The sequence below is a fragment of the Xyrauchen texanus genome, chromosome 13, assembly GCF_025860055.1.
Source record: "Xyrauchen texanus isolate HMW12.3.18 chromosome 13, RBS_HiC_50CHRs, whole genome shotgun sequence".
Classification (NCBI taxonomy): Eukaryota; Metazoa; Chordata; class Actinopteri; order Cypriniformes; family Catostomidae; genus Xyrauchen; species Xyrauchen texanus.
Genome location: NC_068288.1, coordinates 20,144,384 through 20,165,659, shown reverse-complemented (window position 1 = coordinate 20,165,659; position 21,276 = coordinate 20,144,384). Strand labels below are relative to the sequence as shown.

Sequence of the window (21,276 nt, the reverse complement as noted above, 5' to 3'; positions counted from 1 at the left end):
TTACTTAAGATAGACAAAATTTCTCAACAAATACATTTATTGAACACTTGTACTGCACTTGTACACTTAAATTAAAAATGTATAATGTAAAAACATATTTTATAAATAATGTATAACAAATATATTAAATAAACAAAGCAGGTGTTACGAACTGCTCCGAGACACGAAGGTTGAGATCCAAATGCAGCTTTAATTAAGGGGCAATCCCAGACACGTAATCCAATATTCAGAGCATCCAAGAGAAGCACAGGCATAACTAGGGATGGGTATCGTTAAGGTTTTAATGGTATTACTATCTTACCGATACTGCTTATCGATCCGGTACTTTAACGGTATTCTTTTTTTTTAAACTTTATTTTTTTGTTTTTTGACAGAAAGAAGAAAAAAAAACAGACAGACAGACCAAGGAATAGCAGGCAAATACGTCATAGATTAACAGAAATGCTCAACATCATGTAAAACAGGGAGAGAGAAAAAAAAAATTAAAAAAAACAAAAACAAGACATATACATCTCAATTTGTATTCAGATAAGATATCCATTTTTCCCAATATGCTTCACATTTACTCCTGGCATGTCTCAGAGAGAAAGTCAAATGTTCCATAACATAAATTTCCTGCACTATTTCTATCCATTCAGCAATTGTCGGGGATTCTTTACTTAGCCATTTCCTAGTTATTGTTTTCTTGCTACCTGCTAAGAGTATTTGTAACAAATATCTATCTGCCTTTCTCAGTCCTGTTGGTAGATTTCCTAAATACATAACGCTGAAATTAAACTCAAGCTCTGAGCCGATTATTGACCTAATTGCCGTCACAACCTCTACCCAATACAAGGAAATGATAGGACACTCCAAAAAGATATGATAATGACCAGCCGACATATTACCACACACTCTCCAACACTGACCATGTTCAGGATTATTGCTCTGTGACTTTTTTTATATTGGGGGTTATAAAGATTCTTAAAGTGTTTTTCCAAGTGAATTCCCTCCACAGACCTGAGCTAGAGGTGGTAGATTGTGTTCTGCATATATTCAACCAGTCATCCCCACTTATCTTTATGCTAGCTTCTTTTTCCCACCTCATTTTTACATACATTGTTGAGAGTCCCCTGTCCAACTGTAAATATGAATATAACTTGGAAATCAGTTTTCTGCTGGTATTACCCTTATATGCATCGATGGATACTCTAATCAGGTCTGTTCCCTTCTCTCCAGTAGTTTTAATATGTTTATCAAAGTGGTGTCTCAATTGAAGGTATCTGAAGAAATCTTCCTTCCCTAAATAGTATGTATCTATGAGTTTTTTAAAGGCATCCAAACCGTCAGTAGAGGATATCATACAGTGCAAGTGATACCTGAATTAGTCCATTGCTTGAATCTACTGTCCAGACTAGCTGGTGCAAATTCTGTATCATATTCCACCCAACGTAATATTCGTGTATTTCTTTCAAATTCCTTATTTTTAAGTAGTTTGTGCCAGACGTTAAAAGGGGCTGCCATCCAATTAGTTAGTTTGTTCAGATGTTTCTTCAGGAGCGTTTTTTCACCCAGTATAGATTGAAGAGGTATGCTTATTTGACTTTGCTCTAAGTCCTTCCATTTGGCATCACACTCAGGGTCACACCAACAAACCAGAGAACGTAACTGTGCTGCTCTATAATAATCTTCCAAGCACGGTAGAGCCATACCACCTTTGTCCTTGGGGAGTTGTAATGTTTGAAATCTAATCCTTGTTTTTTTTTTCCCCAAATAAAGGATGAGATAATTCTATTCCATTCACTGAATTGTTTGAGAGGCACTTCTACAGGCAATGATTGAAAAAGAAAAAGCAGCCTGGGTAGTATATTCATCTTTATAGCATCTATTCGGTTATGCATGTTCATTGGTAATAATGACCAACGGTTTAAGTCTGCTCTAATATCAGCTGTTATAGGAATGTAATTGTGGTTATAAATGGCAGAGACCTCTTTAGGTATGTGTACCCCTAAATATTTAATAGTATTACCTTTCCATTTAAATTGACAGATTTTATAAATGTTTTCTTGTGGTTCGTAGTTGAAAGTAAGCGTTTGAGTTTTATGCAGATTTAATTTATAGCCGGAATATGAACCAAATTCTTTAAGAAGAGATAATAATTTGGGCAAACTTGCATTAGGATTGGTTAGTGTCACGAGTATGTAGATCCGCATATGCACATATCTTATATTGTGTGTCTCCTATCAATACCCCGTTATATCCTTATCATCTCTGATTGCCTGCGCCAGAGGCTCTATGAAGAGGGCAAATAGAGTGGGACTGAGGGGCATCCTGTCGACATCCCTTTCAAGAAATATTGTTTTGGATAAGTCCCCATTTATTTTAATTCTAGCCGTAGGAGAGGAATATAGGGAGTTCAAACATCTAATTACCTGGTCATCGAAACCAAAACGCTTAAGGACCAAATATAAATATTCCCATCGGACAGAATCAAAAGCCTTTTCAGCGTCAAGACTTATAACCACCGATTCCATGTCACTGTTTCTCATATGATCAATGAGGTGGAGAGCCCGTCTTACATTGTCCTGGGTTTGCCTGTTTTTTACAAAGCCTGTCTGGTCTGTGTCTATCAGATCCGGGATTATGTTTTCCAATCGTTTTGCTAGTATTGACGCATATAATCTATATTTAAAACTGATATAGGTCTATAAGAGCTGCAATCCGTTTTGTTTTTACCCATTTTAGGGATCACTGAGATTACTGCTTGTCTCCAGGACAGCGGGGTCTCGCCACCTCCAAGAACATAGTTAAAGCAATCCTTGAGCAATAATTGGTGTTATTGTTTCCCTGAGGATTTTATACCATTCAGATGGGTACCCATCGGCACCTGGCATTTTATTCGCTTTCAATCTTGATATTGCCTTGTTTATTTCATCGTCTGTTATCTCCTGGGTTATTATTTTATTTTGCTCTGTCCCTAAAGATGGTAAATCCAAAGATGTTAGAAAGGATGACATGACAGCTGACTCTGTTGTCCGAGGTTGAGCATATAATTTTGTGTAGTACGTTTCAAAGGCATTTTGTATGTCTTCCAAATTATGGTACATCTCATTGGTTCTGGGGTCCTTCACTTTATGTATAGATATCTCTGCCTGTTGCTTTCGTATTCTCCATGCAAGTAGTTTCTTAGATTTTGGGCCATTTTCATAGAAATTTTGTTTAATTAGTTTAGCTCTCTTCTCTACTTGGTTTTCATATAGGTCATTTAAGGTTTGTTTAGTCTTCAGTTATGTCATTTAGAATATTAGGGTCATTATACTCCATATGTTTACTCTCCAGTGATTTTAACTTTTCAGTCAAGTCCTTAATTTGTCTCTCTTTTTCCTTTTTCTTCTGATCCGACCACATCATAAGTTTACCTCTAATAACAGCTTTTGCAGCATCCCATAATGTACTAGAGGATACTGCTCCATTATCATTATAGGTCATATAATCTTTAAATTCTGTCTTTATGTACTTTTGACATTGAGGGTCATTCAGAAGGCTAGTGTTAAATCTCCACAAAGTCTCTTTGGGCTTGTTGTCTAAATGCAATGTCAAGTACACCCCTGCATGGTCAGAAATGTCTCTTACCCCTATATCGCAATTTATAATCCTATGTCTATCTGAATTTAGCATAAAAAAATAGTCAATTCTTGAGTATCTTGAGTGAGGGTGGGAAAAAAAGTAAAATGTTTATCATATGGGTGGAGTTCCTCCATATGTCTATCATTCCTATTTCTTTAAGCAGTTTTTTAGCATATAATGCTTCAGGTCTTATGTTTTTTATTCTATTTGAGGAGTCCAAGGTTGGCTGTAGCTGGATGTTCCAGTCCCCCCCACATATCAACACCCCTGACGTTTCCGTAGAGATCATATTAAAAACTTTCTTGATCAGCTGTTTATCATGTCCTGGTGGTCTGTATACATTCATTAATGTAACTTCTTTATGGTCTATAAGACCTTTGACCAGTAAGTACCGCCCTTCTTTGTCAGTAATTTGTGAGGAGAACTGGAAATTTACATTATTTGAAATTAGGATAGCTACCCCCCTCGCACTTCCTCTTTCGAAGGAGGAGTGATATGAGTTTTTGAAACCCATTTTCCGCAACTTTTCATGTTCAATATTTGAAAGATGTGTGTCTTGCCAGAAAATAATGTCTTGTTTTCTCTTTTCATTTTGGCGATTACTTTACTTCTTTTTATAGGATTATGTAATCCGTTTACATTAAGGGTGATTATTCTATATTTTTGATGAGGCATTTTTGTCAATAGAGAAGAAAAAAAAGTTTACTAAGACGTTTAAGTATCCCTGAAAGGCCTGAACAAATGAACTTCTGTCTGTGATTTGAAATAAAACTTAACACATGAATACAAACATTTAACATTAGTGACTTCCATCTCTGAAGTATGAATTCTACTTCAAAAACAAGAGGGGAAACCCTACATCTGGAAGCGGCCCCTCTAAGCATGGACCAAAATCTCTGACTACATGAAATCAGAACAGTCCACATAGAAAAACAGACATAAATTCCCAGATGTGGTCAGTTTAAATTTCTCTAACTTACATGAATAGGAAAATTCGCCTGGGCTTATTGAAATACAGTTCGACGTAGAAATGTGGAGGCTATACTCTTACCGGCCTTTTCAAAAGTTACTCAGTCACTCATAGCACCTTCGTTGCATCGAAATCCCTTTAGTTTCTCCTGGATGTGTTTCATGCGTGCATCTCGGCGACGACGTGATGTAGCACCTGTCGTTTCCCAGGCAGGTTGTCTCCGTCTCGTTGTCTCTGTGGCACGTTCTCCCGCCGGGGTCCCGATTCCGCCGTTCGGCATCAGTCCCCTTTTCTTCAGGTCATCCATCGCCTCTGATGCGCTGTTGTATATAACTGCACCTGTGTTGAAACACTCTTAAGTCTCGCTGGGTGAAGAGTCTGAAAACGGAGCCCCTGTTCTTTAAGTGCCTTTCTGATGCTGGAGTAAGCCTTTCTTTTCATAACTATTTCGGTTGGGTAGTCTTGCTCGAAAAACACTTTTCTCCCATCGTACTGGGTGTTATTCTTTTTCCAGGCGGTGCGGAGCACCAGTTCTTTGGTTTTATACTCCAAGAAATAGACAACTATAGACCTCGGGTTAGCGCCTTGTGGTCGTTTGGCTCCAAGGGACCGGTGACAGCGTTGTATAGCAAAGTTGACATCAGGGAGGGACAGCTCCGCTTTAATAAATGTCTCTAAGAACTCCTGTACGTTGTCTCCCTCGGCTCCCTCTGGGATCCCGTGGATTCGTATGTTGTTTCTGCGTGGCGCGACTCCAAGTCCGTCAGCTGGGCTTGTAATTTGTCTTGGAGCTCCAAAGTGTGGGAAAGCAACTCACTGTTTTCTGCACCCGCTCCTCCATGTCAGCCACTCTCTGCTCCGTCTCCTCGACTCTGTTGGTTATTTCTTTAAAATCGGTAGCAATCGCATTTAGCTTCTGGTTAACGTCTTCCCTAAAGTCTACCAGCTCCTTCTTTAGTGGCCCCATTGTTTCGGTAAATTCTTTTTTCAATTCCAAACGAACCGCCTTTATCTCGGCAATAATGTTAGCTTGGATGGCTTCCATGGTCTCGTGGTTAGCTTGCTTGCTAGCACCGTCGTCAGTATCTCCACTTTCAATCGGAGATTTATCATCTATCTTCGGGTTTTGTTGCGATTTTCCTTTTGTCTTTCTCCTGTTCCCCCCTCTCATGCTATAAATGAAAACTTTTCCTAACTGGATAACCAGTATATATTTCAGGGGAGTAAGACCGTCTGGGAGCCTCTAACTTATGCTGCTGATAGCGTCCGCGCCATCCGGAAGTCATCTATCGGTATTCTTAACGTTTCTTTTTGTTATATATTTTAAACAAAGATAAACAATTACACAAAGATAAACGTTATATAGGCACAGTGATTTAATTTCAGGAAGGTCTACTAACATTACTGTTCAGGTGTGGTCTAAAAAGATATCTAATAAAGTAATCCATTGTAAAATAACACTGCATAGTTTATCATAGATAGATTAATGCTTATTAATGCAGAAGTTATTCATTCAAGAGCTGTAAGTGATTTTCTCTTTGCCTTTTGTTGTTTGATTCGCAGTAATGGCTCAATCGTCAGCATGTTTATTAGACTGCTTCCCCTTTAAGACCGAGTTCAGATCTAATAGGCTCCTGATGCACCATATTTTCTATTTCCATAACTACGTCCATTTAAGACATAAACTGTGTTTAAGTGAATCTCCAAGCCGGTCGTTTTGGCATATGTTTGTGTATAGTTTTTTTTTTTTTTTTAGTTTTAAAGTTTTTATTGAGCATATATATCTTATACAATTTTCAATCAACAATATAAGAGAAGCTCAAATATTTTTGTATTATTGTACACATAAACCAAAATAAAAACAAAAACAAACAGAGCGGAAGTAAAATACAGTTTTGTAGCAGGAAGTACAATAGGAATTTTTACAAGTAAATGAAAGGAAATAAATGTTTATACAGATACTGATTGTAAGAAGTCTATAAAGGGTTGCCAAATCTTATAAAAACCTGAAAGATTATCCTTCAACAAATATCTAATTTTTTCCAAATGTAAGGTATTGGACAGATCCCGAAGCCACATTTTGTCAGTGGGTATCGCTGGCCCTTTCCATGACATCAGAAGTAACTTTTTTGCAGTAATGAGAGAGTAGGAAAGGAACCGCTGCTGGGTTGAAGTCAAATTTCTAAAAAACTGTGATGAGCCAAGGATAATCAACAATGGTTCCGGTGACAATGTAGTCTTAAAAATTCTTGACAGTATATTAAATACATTAGACCAGTAAGTGGCAACTTTAGGACAAGAAAAAAAGGCATGACAAAGTGTTGCATTGAGGGACTGACATTTATCACAACTTGGTGAAGCGTTCGGGAAAATGCTGTGGATCTTTACCTTTGAAAAATGAAGCCTATGTATAATTTTGAATTGTATAAGACAATGTCTTGTGTTATTGGAGCAGGAGTGTATGTATTCCAGAGCTTCTTCCCAGATGTCATCGGGAATATGGATACCCATGTCCTTCTCCCAACTATCTTTATATTTGTTGGACGAGGGTGAAGACATTTTTTGTAGTTTGTTATATATATTAGAAATAAATTTATCTTTATATGGGGGTATAGTGAAACATTCATCTAGCATAGATTGTGGTTGTGTCTCGAAATCTGACATACATTTTCGGATATAGTCTCTGACCTGTGGGTATCTAAAGAAACTATTGTTATGTAGTTTGAACTTTGTCTGTAGTTGTGCAAAGGAAGCAAATTTGCCCTCAGTATACAGGTCACGGATACAACATAATCCTAATTTCCTCCAATCAGAAAACTTCAGATCTAAGTTAGAAGGGGCAAAGGATGGATTTTTTGCAATTGGTAAAGAAAGGGGTAATGTTTTGTGTAAAATGCGATTTGATTTGCTTCCAAATACGAAATAAATTATGTATGATTGGGTTTTTAACGTCCTTTGATTTGTCAAGCGGTGCTGGTGAAAGTACTAGGGCTGCAGGTAAATATGGAACACAGTCTTCCATTTCAATAGCTAACCAAGTGGGAGGTGTATTAGAAGTAATGTTAAAGGAGTTTATACTTTTAAAAGTGCATGCCCAATAATACATCATGAAATTTGGGAGGGCTAGACCTCCATTCATTTTAGATTTGGTTAAATGTTTTTTGTTAATTCTTGGAGTCCTGTAGTCCCACAGGAAGGGTTGAATAATCGAATCAATTTTCTTGAAAAAGGATTTTGTTAAGAAAACAGGAATATTTTGAGTAGAAAATAGTATTTGTGGTAGAAAGATCATCTTGATGGTGTTTATCCTCCCAGTGATAGTAGTGATATTGGCAAGATTTTCCAAAACTGAATTTTGATTTTAAGTTGTTCCAATAAAGGTGGAAAGTTAAAATGCATGAGAGAGGAAAATTGCTTTGTAACCTCTATGCCTAAGTATGTGAATTTATCAGTGATAACCTTAAAGGGGAATCTTGCCAACGTTGTTTGAGGGATGTCATGAATTGGCATTAGTGAACTCTTGGTCCAGTTTATCCGATATCCTGAAAATTTCCCAAACATTTAAATTTTTTCAAGAATGGATGGGATAGAGAGGAGAGGTTTGGTCACATATAGCAAAATAACATCCGCATATAGCAAAATTTTATTTGTTGTAGTCTTAGTCTGATAGCCATATATTTGGAGGTCTAGACGGATACTTTGTGCAAGTGGTTCAATAGCAAGAGCAAAAATCAGTGCTGACAGGGGACATCCTTGCCGTGTTCCTCTGAACAGATTAAATGAGGAAGACAAGTTGTGGTTTGTATGAATTTGTGCTTTAGGATTTGTATATAAGAGTCTTATCCATTTTATGAACCTCACACCTAAATTAAGTCGTTTAAGTACTTCGAACAGGTATTCCCACTCTATCTGATCAAACGCCTTTTCAGCATCGAGGGTCAGTATGGCTAGATCGTTGTGAATTTCCCTGTCAGTGTATAGAATATCAAACAGTCAGTCAGTACATTAGAAGTTAAGGATCTATTTGATATAAAGCCAGTTTGATCGTTGTGAACTATTGTATTCATTAGAGGAGTTAATCTATTGGCCAGGACTTTTGCATATATTTTATAATCTATGTTTAATAGAGAAATTGGACGGTATGAACCTACATTTAGCTCGTCTTTACCTTTTTTATGAATAACAGTAATTGTAGCCTGAGTTAATGTTGGTGGTAGGGTGCCATCTAGTTGGGCCTGGTTGTACATTCTATGGAGAAATGGTGTAAGAATTTTACTGAATTTTTTATAAAGTTCAACCGGTATGCCATCGGGGCCAGGTGATTTTCCGCTTTTAAGGGAGGCTATTGGCATTTGTATTTCTGTGGAATGAATATCTGTATCAAGCCTTTCCGAATCTTCAGGTGAGATTCTTGATAAGTTACATTCGTCTAGGAATTGATTCATCGTATTGGGATCACTATTACATTTTGAGGTGTACAAGTCAGAATAAAACTGTAAAAAACGTGCATTTATCTTCTTTGGGTTGAGTAGTATATGTCCCTTGTCATCTCTAATCCTGTGAATAGCTCGATCGGCTTCTATTTTCCTAAGTTGACACGCTAATAATTTGTGAGGTTTCTCTCCAAATTCAAAGTATTTTTGTTTAATGAATAAAAAAGCTGAGGTAATTTTCCTAGAGAGAAGTTGATTGAGTTGGTATTTCAGATTAGTTATTTCTCTATGCAAGTCGGGAGTGGGGTTTGACGCATTTTGTCTGTCCAATTGTTGTATCTGTTCTTCAAGATGTTTACATTGAGTTACTTCTTTTTTCTTTTGGGCCGCATCATATGAGATTACACATCCCCTTAGATAGGCTTTGAAAGCCTCCCATATAGTGCATGATGTGACTTCTGGGGTATCATTCGTTTCAAAATATAGTTTTATTTGAGCTTCAATGAATTCACAAAACTCCTTGTCTGTCAATAATTGAGGGTTTAATCTCCAAGATTTACTGGGTGGGTCCATACCTTCCAAATATAAGTTGAATGTTAATGGGCTGTGGTCTGAAATTGATATGGTGTGATATTTTACATCAGTTGTAAATGGAATTAGCTGAGCGTCAATTAGAAAATAATCAATTCTACTATAAGAGTTGTGAACTGTCGAAAAAAAAAAGAATAATCCCTGCCAGATGGGTTGTTAAAACGCCATAAGTCTATTAAATTCATAGTTTTAAGGAATGAGTTTAAAAGAACACATGAATTATTTTTGGGTATTTTGTGAGATGATGAACGATCAAGAAATGGGTCTAAAGGTGTGTTAAAGTCTCCTCCTATTATTAACATAGTCTGTGACAAATTGGGGAGTAAACTGAAGACTTTCTTAAAAAATGCTGGATTATCCATATTGGGAGCATATACGTTGACAAGAGTTAGAGATGTGTTGTATATCTCTCCCGTGACAATGATATAACGACCATCTTTATCGGCTATGGTGGAATTATGGATAAAGGGTACTCCTTTCTTTATTATAATGGCTGTCCATCTTGCTTTTGTGGAGAAGGACGTGTGGTATACCTCTTTTACCCATTTAGCTTTCAGTCTGTTGTGAAAATTGTTTTTTAAATGTGTCTCTTGCAAAAATGTTATATCTGAGTGTAATGACTTTAAGTGGTTCAACACTTTACCTCTCTTCACCGGGTTGTTTGCGCCACGTATATTCCAGCTTGTAAACGTCAGTCCCTTTTTAACAATCAGTGAGTCCGTCATATGTAATAGGAAGGAAAATTGGCATATGTATGAGATGGGAAATCAAGTATCTATATGCATTATAGTGAATGAGATCTGCTTCCATTGCTGCACAATAGTTGTAATTCCGCATTCTCGTGAACACAAACATACACATAGTAAATGACAAATAACTGAACAACATAAACTTAAATACCTTAGGCTAATCTAAAGTAGCTGCAGGAAAACAGTTAGCGGGAAAAAGTCCAAAAACAAAAGCAAAACTTCCCTGTATGAGTAACCTAGCTTATAAAAACTGTTACTCCTTTTGGGGAAAGCCCCTCAAGCCTAACTATAAAGTCATGGCCATTTGTAACACAGAGCAAAATATTTTTAGGTTAAATTTAAAAAATGAGAAAATGAATAAAACCTGTGTATTAATCATACATTGTAAAGGGTTTTTAAACTTAATATATTCTTGTACATTAATCTTACTGGATACCTCTAGAACAGAGTTTACGAGACGGTGGAGAAGCATTCCATATAGGGGAAAGGATATTAACTTGAATAAACATTCGTAGCTTATTGACATAGTGTAAGTTTGATATCTCTCTCCACTTGCATTTCTTGTCATGTTATCTCACCACAGTTTGTAAGGATCCCTGTCGGAGTAGGGTACATGATGTGTCAGTCTTTTAACTTCTTCCAGTTGATCCCGGTGGTGTTGCCGTGATACGCTCAGCATACTCCTCAGCCTTCTGCGGGTCTGTAAAGTATGACTGGGAGCCGTTGTGAGTCACCAGGAATCTCGCCGGGTAAAGCAAGCCATATTTGATGCCGGGTTGGTTGCGCAGTAGTTGCCTGGCTCTGTTAAATTGCGCCCTTCGCTTTGCCACTGATGGAGGATAATCGGGGAAGATGCTTATGGCTTTACCTTGATACTGGAGGTTTCTCATAGCAGCAGCTTTGCGGAGAATGTCTTCCAGGACGTGATAGTAATGAAGGCGTACCACGAATGGGCGTGGTGGGTCAGAGGGGCTTGAACGTTGCCGAAGGGTTCTGTGGGCTCTGTCAATAAGCGGGGCCTCGTCCAACGTAAGTACATCTTTCAACAAGTTGGCGATAAAGTCCCTCGGTTTTGTCGTTTCTGAGCCCTCTCGTACACCCGTAATTCTGATGTTGTTTCTACGAGATCTTCCTTCTAAATCTTCATTCTTTTGTTTAAGACTGACAACCTCGGCACTGAGATTAGCCACCTGTTGCTCAAGTTCATTAATGCTATCAGAGTGTGTAGTGGTGGCCTCTTCTATGTCAGTGAGTTTAGCCTGTTGCATCTGAGATTTCGCTTCAAGATTAGTAATAGACACCTGGACGACGTTGTTAGTCGTAACAATCTCCTCTCTCAAATTGTTATATACACGCTCAATGCGTCTGTCCAAGTTCTCACAGATGTCATCCTTTATCTTGGTCATTTCACCTCTGAGTGCTGTAATGGCAGCTAGTAGAGCTAGGTTAGGTGGATCTTCCTCATCACCGCTGGAGTCTTCGGTCTGTGTGCCAGGCAAGGCCGGTGGTTGGTTGAGGCCTAGTTGAGATTTCGTTTTCTTGGGTTTTTGTTTGCTCATGTTGAGATATCTAGTCGAGCTTGAAGTCTTAGTGTTTTAAAAGTAAATGTGCTCTGTAAGCATAGAATTTACATAGTTGTTGGCCCTTAAAAGTAGTTTTTAGCGGATTTGGCTGACGGAGCTCTTAAAGATGCGTCTTACTCAGTCATCGCTCAGTGGCGCCCCCGTGTTTGTGTATAGTTGATCGTTTAGACGCGCATATGAAACCCAAAGTAGCCTATACTTTGCTTGTCTCATTGCGGTCTGTTTCGGAGCACGCGCCGCCTTGGGAACGGTATTTCTTGCGCTTTTTTTATTATTAAACGCGTCCCACAATTTAACAACAATCACCGATCGTGCTGATTCTGACGTTAAATTTGAGTTTTAGGGAGAAATGTCAGTGCACTGCTGTGAAGGGAAGAAAGTTGTGCTAGACAGAATGCGGCTTATATATAAATCTTATTTTTATAATCTTTGGAAGGCGAAATCTAAAATAAAATCAGACTAATATCACAGATCTAAAGTGTAACCAGTTCTGTCCTCCGTCGTCACTCATTAAGCAGGGCTCGTGTTGTGCTCGTGGCACCGCGTGAGAGAGATCTCTCTCTCTCTCTCTCTCTCTCTCTGACTGCGAATAGCTAAATTGCATCACAGACAAATGGTTTCATATTATTATACATAGAAATTGCTGGCGAGATAAAATAACTTTCTCTTTATAGCAATAAATAATGTATTTTCTTAATTTCTCCAGTACCGACAGCAGAACCGATAACGTCCGAGCTTACAAAAGCCAGTCCTTCAATAGCCTATAGTGCGTTGGTATCTTTTTTTTATTATTTCTCTGCATTGAGTGACAACCCTCTCAAATATAAGACACACAAACAGAACAAATAAAAGTCTCAGATTCACTGTCTGTAATTGCAAAATTCTTGCTTACTTATTGTGACATGATAGCAACCCTTCTGCTGTGATAATGCAAATTCAACTACGCTATCAATATCCAAAGTAGCCGAACATCATGTCGCCTATCGCGTTTGTCGCGTTTTTTTCTTGAAGTTGGCAGTAACATATCAAAAGTTTTTAATTAAATATAAAGGAGTTATACAAATTTAATCCTTACCGTTTTCTCCAAGGAACTTAGCTCCTTCCTTGATTTCGGCACTGGATGAGGTCTGCTCACTCTGCTGGAAAATGACTCTAGGGGCAGCGTGTGTCGAACACGTGTTCCACAACAACACTAGGCTGCCCACAGATGCGCCTGCTTAATAATCAGCTTGATATACCTGGATATTGGCCGATGCCGATTATGTTAAAAAATTTAAAAAAATTGACCAATTAATCGGTCGACCTCTACTTCAGAATGCTATGCAGAGATGCAGTTTTCCATAACCAGGAACACAACAACATCTAAAGACCTTACTCAACATTTTAATCTTTCTATTTGTTAAATGTCTGTGTCCTCCAGAAGCTTGTTTTTGGTGGATGAGCACAGAGACACTAAATCACTGTCTCAGTCTTTGACTTTCATCATTCCTCAATGGTGGTAGGATCTTCCTAATGCCATCTGAGTAGCTGATTCTCTTAACTACTTTCAAGAAAAATCTTGAAAAGCCATCTCTTTTGTGTACTAATGTGCTTAACTGTCTTCTTTCTTTCTAAAAATTACATTGTTCTATTGTTTTTTTTTTCTTCTTTTTTTTTTTTTTTAAGGAGAGTAGGGCTGGGTATTGCCACTGACTTCCCAATTTGATATTTCCTAGCCGATTCGATATGTATTGCGATATTGCAATTCTGTAAATATTGCGATTTGATGTTTTGGAAAAAAAATAAACTTCTTAAAGATAAAAAAAAATAACTCTGTCCATTTTCACAGAAATAGATGTCTATTGAATAAAAGTTGTGTCTGAAATTAGAATTGTTTACACTCTGTAATATTTAATTTTCAGGTAAAAAGTAGGGATGTGCTAAACTACCAATTTAAAACTACCAATGGACCAGCCAGTGTGTTGGCTGAGATAGGTGGCTATGTTCAGACTGGAGGCAAATCAGGCAGACTGTCCGCACTATTAATTGCAAGTGATCAAATCAGATATGTGCGTTCAGACATAACCAACCTATCCGCATGGGTTGCTTTGGTAACAACATAGGCGTACCCACGTGACAATGCTTTCAAAACAGATGCGAGGTGCATCATCACGCTCTCCAAATAAGCGCCCTGTCGAGTCGCGGTGCAGTACTCCTCCGTCGCACAAGACAATCTCCGTGGCTGAGGAGACTGGTAAATATTGTTATGTTCCGTGCTGCAATCACCGATTTTTGACATCATCGTTGTGTGTCCTGTTAAGAGTGATGCAAAAGACCATTTGAAATACGAATTGAGCAGCCAGGGCATCCAGACTGAGACGCATCTGAAAAAAAATCTGATTTCAGTCGCATTTGAAACCACCTCCTGATGTGGTTGGAATCGGATTTGGAATAATCTGATTTCATGTGTTTTTTGCTGTCCAGACTATCAAAAACTAATCTGGATATGCAAAAAATCTGATTTTTAGTGGCAGTCTGAAAGAGGCCTTAATGCTAAGGAACACAAAGCTACATTGTGTCCATTTGTATTAAAAAAATGTATGTATACAATATATTATTTTAACTTATCAAACTAATTTAGTTATTTTAGAAAATAAAATATAACACACAAAGGCAAATATACATACAAATGTAGGCTAAAGTGGAAACTTGTTTAACCCTTGTGCATCCTTGTGGACATTTTTGGCTTTTTCAGTTTTGTTTTTTTGATAACTTTGTCTGTGTTAATGCTAACTGCATAACATTTTCCACAGGTGTGAATTTTTATTGGAATTTTAATATTTCACCCTATTTTCTTTAAAAAAATATTTTTTGCACTAGTTACACAAAATACTCCCTCTTAGCGTCGTTTTGGACAAAAATGGCACATTGAAACCCATTAAAACTGCAATTTTTAATCCCAGTGCCATTTAACTATAAAATTATGCAATCTTGTTTAACATGCTTTCATTATGTTGGCAAGGCTTCAAAATTGACATTTTAAATATTTTTTATCAGATCGTGCCATTTTTTCAGGTTTGGCATATCATCGCTTTTGTTGTTGTTTTCTGCTGTTTTTGGCTTATGCATATTATAGAGCCAATTAGATACATTATGAATATATAATTGTGTGAGTGTGTTGGTATGGATTTCAGAGTGTGGTTTGTATGTGTCTGAGGCTCTAATAATAAAAATAAAAAAAAATTCTGTTTAGCATTTATTAAATTGAAAATAATTATAATTATTATATTTTTTATAAAAAACAACAGTGGCATTATGTAAACAAACCGGCGTTTAAAGTGTTAAAATTCTGAAAATAAATAAATGTTTGGTAACTATGATTAGAACTGATTGTGGTTAAAACCTCTTCCCAATCCTGTAAAATTAGCCTAAAACGCCTAATCAAGGCATACCCAAAGTAAATTTAAAGCTGTTCTTGAACCGTTTGGAGTACATGCATGGTTTTGGTCACATTTGAAAGGGGACACTCTGAAGTTTTTTCTCCAGCAGTCAGAATTACTGTAAGTGCTACTGATTTTGAGTAATAGAAGTTTGAACACAATGAAATAGAATTTTCTTTTTCCGCCTGAAATTTTTTTTTGCATACAGATGCCTGCAGATGACTATAACTTGTAGCTATTAGCTTGAGAACACAATGGGATCACAGCATGAATCCTTACCTAGTCCAGGTTCAAATGTTATAACAATATCATAAAAAAATGAATATTTTACACATGTTTTTCTAAGGGTACACCCAGGCGTTTTACAAAAGTGCCTTTTGGATACTCCAAAAGGTCACTTTGGAAACCTAGGACAAAAAGGCTGCAACTTTTGAACGCTTCAACGTACAGTCATAATTGTGGGCTCTAATGAAAGATGACACTTAGAGCTATCATATTCCATATCCAGATCCACTATTAGTTTTGCTGACACAGAGTAACTGATGCATAAACACATTAGAGTGCCTTTTCCTTCTTGAAACTAAATGTTGTGCATATAAAAGAGTCAAAACTAGTGCTATGGTGGACAATTTGTTTATATAAAAATACACAACAAACTATTTACATTAATTTTTACACAAAGTATTTACAAACCATTATAAAATTGTACATGTTTCTAGCAACATGCCAGTCATTGTAGCAGTCACATTTGTGTACAAAGCACATAGGCACAACACAGGAGAGTACTTCACTGGTGTCTTTGCATGACACTGCCTGCACTTCAGACGACCAGCGGTGCAAGATTTGGTGATGTGCAACAGCCTGTGATGTGCTCTTCGTGGAGCAGGAGATACTGGTCTGGCTGTGGATTGAGACCCCAACTCTGCCATGCTCCTCAGCAAGGGTCTCTCTGAAAGCCCTCCTCTCTTGATGAGGTGCTGTCCTGCTGCTCCACTTTATGTGGCCGCTTGCTGAGTGGGGGAGAATAAATAAATGTAATTTACAAAGCTAGACACAACTTCTCCATCTTTTCTGTATTCTATATATATATATATATATATATATATATATAAGTTTTTCTTTTCGAGTGTGTAAAATGTATTATTGTATGTATATTTACTGTAAATACTGTATACTTTGCCAATGTACTATGGAACAAAGAGATGGGCCTACACCTCCCCATGAATTCAGCACTGTAACAAATAGATGGCCCTACACCTCCCCCACCTCCCCGCATTGTAACAAATAGACTCTCAAACACAACATATATTCTTATTTTCAACTTATATTTATTGATTTATTTACTATATATATATATATATATATATATATTTTACAGTAAATATACAAAACATCTATATATCATGTCAATAGATCTGAAACAAACAATGAACTAAAAACACGCACAAACGGTTCAAACACTCACTGAGGAAACACAGGACAAAGGGTAATTACAAAATGTGTATTCATTATTCAAACTAAAGCTTATTTATGCGGAATATACAGTAATATATGTTATAAACACAAGAAAACACTTACTTGTCCAGAGCCGTGTCTCATCTCTCCATCTGCCTCTGAATCATCTGTATTGTTTTCAGAAATTTCATCTCCAAACTCAGAATTTTGACAATGAATGCCTTCTTATATCACATCCTGGGGTGAAAATCCTGTTTTTCAGCGTCCGCTTTCACCATATTTAAATCGCCAAATGTGTAAACAGTTCCAAAGCAGCTCTGCATGCATTTACGCACGGAGGCGCACAGCAGGGGGTAAACTCGAGGAAACTTTGCGCACAGGAATAACAGAGCCGTCATCTAATAGTTCCACTAAAGCCGCATATCACTGTTTTCAGAATTTCATTGGCTATACGATGCGCCAGTCATTTCCACTCTTCAATGTAATTGGTTTGATCAGTAAACAAAGGAAAGTGGGTATGCCCTTACACTCGACACAGATGGTGGTTGGGTATTGAAGGCTGTGGACAGGACATGGAAGCTCCTATTGGGTCAAATGAGGTGTCAATCGAAAGGCCAGAGTGCGTGCTTCCATTTTGATACCGGATATAGGAAATGTTTACATCTGAACTGAAGTTATTACCGGTAATATGTGAAAGATTAGGCACAGCTGCCAGGTGCTTTGAAATGATGCAACAAGAGTCTGTGGATATTTATTGATGTAATACTGTGATTTGGACTAAACATTTTACTTGATTTGATCATTTGGACATTTGACAATGAAACAACACCGTTTTTGTCGGGAAGTTATGGCTCAGTGTACAACTATGAGGCATCATAGGTGAGTTGCCTAAATTTTGTTATTGGTTGTTTATATGTTGGTGGTCTGACAAAGATATAGATTGTACCTGCTGTTGTGATTGTATCTTAAAATGATTTATATCAATAGAAAATCAAGAAATGTAGCTTTCCAAAGATATGTGGCATGTGTACCAATGTAACACACAGCTGTTTTGTTTATCGCATACTTTTATTTTGTACATTTAAGGGCCCGTCCGCGGGCCTAGATTTCCATGGTGTTAAAATATAAGTCAGTGAAAGTAGAAAAAAAATATTATTCTATAATATTTTTATGACACTTTTTTGACATGGCCATTTTTGTCCATTATGGACCTAAGTGGTAGCTTTTTTTTAAATCTGATACTGCATAAAAAAATATGAAAGCATCAATATGAATGTTGTTGTTAATCATTGACATATCCGAGGCTCTAATAATCAAAGAAAAACAATTCTGCTTAGCATCTATTAAATTGAAAATAATTACAATTTTTCATTTTTTCCTAAAAAAACAACAGTGGCATTATGTAAACAAACCAGCGTTTAAAGGGTTAAAATTCTAAAAATGAATGAATGTTTGGTCATTATGATTAGAGCTGATGCTGGTTAAAAAAATTATGTCAGTGAAAGTGGAAAAAAATATAAATCTATAATATTTTTATGACAGTTTTTGGACATGGCCATTTTTGTCCATAATGAACCTATGTATAACTTTTTTTAATTGATGCACAAGGGTTAAGAACAGTTTTTGGGACTGTACTGAATTATGACACACATGACAATTCACCTGTAGTCCCCATGTTGTTGCATGTTATTTGCATATGCATCCTGAGATAGACTGATATCCTATGCATCGTTCTCATAGACAACATTATTCTTACAATCTGCTCCAAGAACACTGACAGAGAGATCTCACAATTTGCACGTGTTCTGCTAGACATGAACGAGCTGTGCATGTTGGAGCCAATGCGCAAATGAACTTCTGAACAAAAAAAGCGCATAGCGTCCATGTCTTTTGTCTGTTCTTCAAAATGTAATCGGGTGCATTTCCTCAAGCACACCTCTTTGTGTCTAGTGGCATTTCTTGTCAACAGTGGCTGGTGAATGTGCAAAATTGCCCGCCACTGCACATGAATACCCTGCTGTTAGATTATAAATACTGCTGGGGGGTGAAAACATGTTGTTTACAGCATCCAACAGTTAAACAGCTAAACTGTTTATTAAAGGAGTGTCAGACAGAATTTGCAGAATGACTTCTGACAAATTCTCTCCACAACCCCTATCAAATAAACTTTAGGATTATGCATAATAACAGGAACATTGATCACAGCAGAAGATTTTGACATCCAACAGTGAACAAACAGAGCTTGATTTCTGTAGCAGCGGTGCATTAAAGGACTAAATGTAAATAATTAAAGAGTCAAAATTTCTCAGAGAAAACCTGTTTGTGTGGAACTCTACACAAATATAGCTTCCTATATGTATCTATTAATCATTGTAACATTAAGGTTTTTTAATAAATAAAAATATATATTTTTCATCAGGGAGACCATTTTAAAATCATTTGGCTCTAGAATCATGAGTTGTAAAATAATCTGTGTTTTTATTCCAAGCCCTGACGGAGAGTGGTCTGAATTTTTTTTTACTTTGGATTAGAGTTTTTGGATGAAAATTGACTGACCAATGAGAAGAGCTTTTCGTCATTTTTACTGTGTTGCTGCTGCTACTCATTCCAGCACGTTGGTGGCACTAATCAACTGGCAAACACTTGAATTGGACGTGCAGCTGGTGCCACCGAAAATTATATACTTAATCATAAATACTTGCAGTTCATGCATGATCTTGTACTGAAAACGTAAACCCGGGATGTTTTTAAAAGGCTGCTTATGTTTTGTTTTTTTTGTCATTATGTACATTATTCAGTGTACGCTATATCACTGTTATATTATCCTGGCATTTAAAATAGCAGTGAGATATGGCAATTCATTTGCACTAAGATTGTAGTCAAATATTCCATAAAAAGACTTTAAAAATTAATACAATAGACAAACCATTTGTAGAACCACACCTTTCTTAATGTACATTATTCAATGTGTATTTATATCACTGTACATTGTGTTTTATTGTCCAGGTATTATAAAAGAAAATTTGGGTGTCAGTTCTTGTAACAAAATACATGAGCAAATAAATATGCAACAGCTCTCTTTACTCATCTCACTCGCTTAAAAAACATTTTATACTCCTCAAACTGCATCAACAATATGGAAAGAACATAATTAAACGGTTATGCCAAATTAGGTAAATAAATGCTTTAACAGCATTCATTATCTCTAACAGCTGAAGGTTGTGGGCAGGAGATGACTGCAATAAATGTTTGTAGAACAGCACAGCCATCCGTTCAGGGTTGAAATATTTTTTTGATTATATTCTTTACAGACTCCGTGTGAATAGACCTTCCGTCAGAGGTTCGTCTCGCAAAACTGTTACTGATTTGGTGTGAACAGGCATTTTTTTTAGTGTGTGTGTGTGTGCAATGACCTCTTATATGTCAATGCACACAATGTCAGATTACATGCGCTGTGATTTCGCAACATTCCTGTATATATTGATTGCTTTTGTATTTTATTTAATCTTTGTTGATTTGTCTTTGTTTAGTTTCAGATTATCCACTTACCCCAGACACCCCAAAGAGTGAAGCCCGGACCTCCACCAATAGTAGCCGACTGGCCGCTCTGAAGAAACAGGCAGACATTGAGCTCAAAGTGAAACAGGGAGCCGAAAATATGATACAGATGTATTCCAATGGCTCTTCTAAGGTAAAATGCCCTCTTGTTGTATGGCTTTTTTCGTATCTGATGTTGTTTTTTTAGGACAAGTTTCAGCACATTATTAAAAAGAATTTAAATAGTAGTCATCCCTCTTTCTTTGAGAGAAGATGAGGTTGTTTGATCTTTTAAAGAGACTGTGTGAGGGTTTTCATCCCAAGAAATAAAACAGTTGTGAGCAATCATATCCACTAAATTGGGCTGAAATATCTTTACTTTCTCCAAAAAAAAGTAAAGAATACCAAAGACTGGCCATATTGTTTTGTACATATATGCCAATGTCATGGTTGTTATCCCCTGGGGTGCAGCTGACATTAAGGAGAACTGGAATAGAACAGTGCAGTTCCACCACCATTCTCCTCTTTAAAAACAAAAAAAAAAAACAGGCTTCAGTGCTGGTTACTGTACACGTTGTTTGTCTAAATATATACTATCAGCAGAATCGCTCTCAGGCTCTGGCTTGGTTTTGGTCTGGAGTGTCTTCCCCTCCTCCCCCCTCTGCTGCTTTTATCAAGAATGACACTGTTAATTACAGAGCCTTTGTGGTTACAATTTGCATATTGGAGTCACAAAGGAGGTCTGTGAAATCAAATCATCACCGCCATTTAGAGAGGGAAAAAAAATTATATATACAGGTCCTTCTCAAAAAATTAGCATATTGTGATAAAGTCCATAATGTAATGATAAAAATTAAACTTTCATATATTTTAGATTCATTGCACACCAACTGAAATATTGCAGGTCTTTTATTTAGGGCTGTCGCGATAACC

The 21,276-nt window shown here is 37.0% G+C and overlaps 1 protein-coding gene across 2 annotated transcripts in view; it reads left to right on the top strand.

Annotated features, from left to right (window-relative positions):
* The window catches only part of LOC127653844 (serine/threonine-protein kinase N2-like), a 99,521-nt gene that overhangs the window by 45,136 nt on the left and 33,109 nt on the right, over positions 1–21,276 (top strand). For both annotated transcript variants that reach the window (XM_052140625.1, XM_052140626.1), the window contains exon 3: positions 20,337–20,497. In XM_052140625.1, coding sequence (XP_051996585.1) covers positions 20,337–20,497 — 161 coding nt within the window. The remainder of the gene's footprint in view (positions 1–20,336; positions 20,498–21,276) is intronic.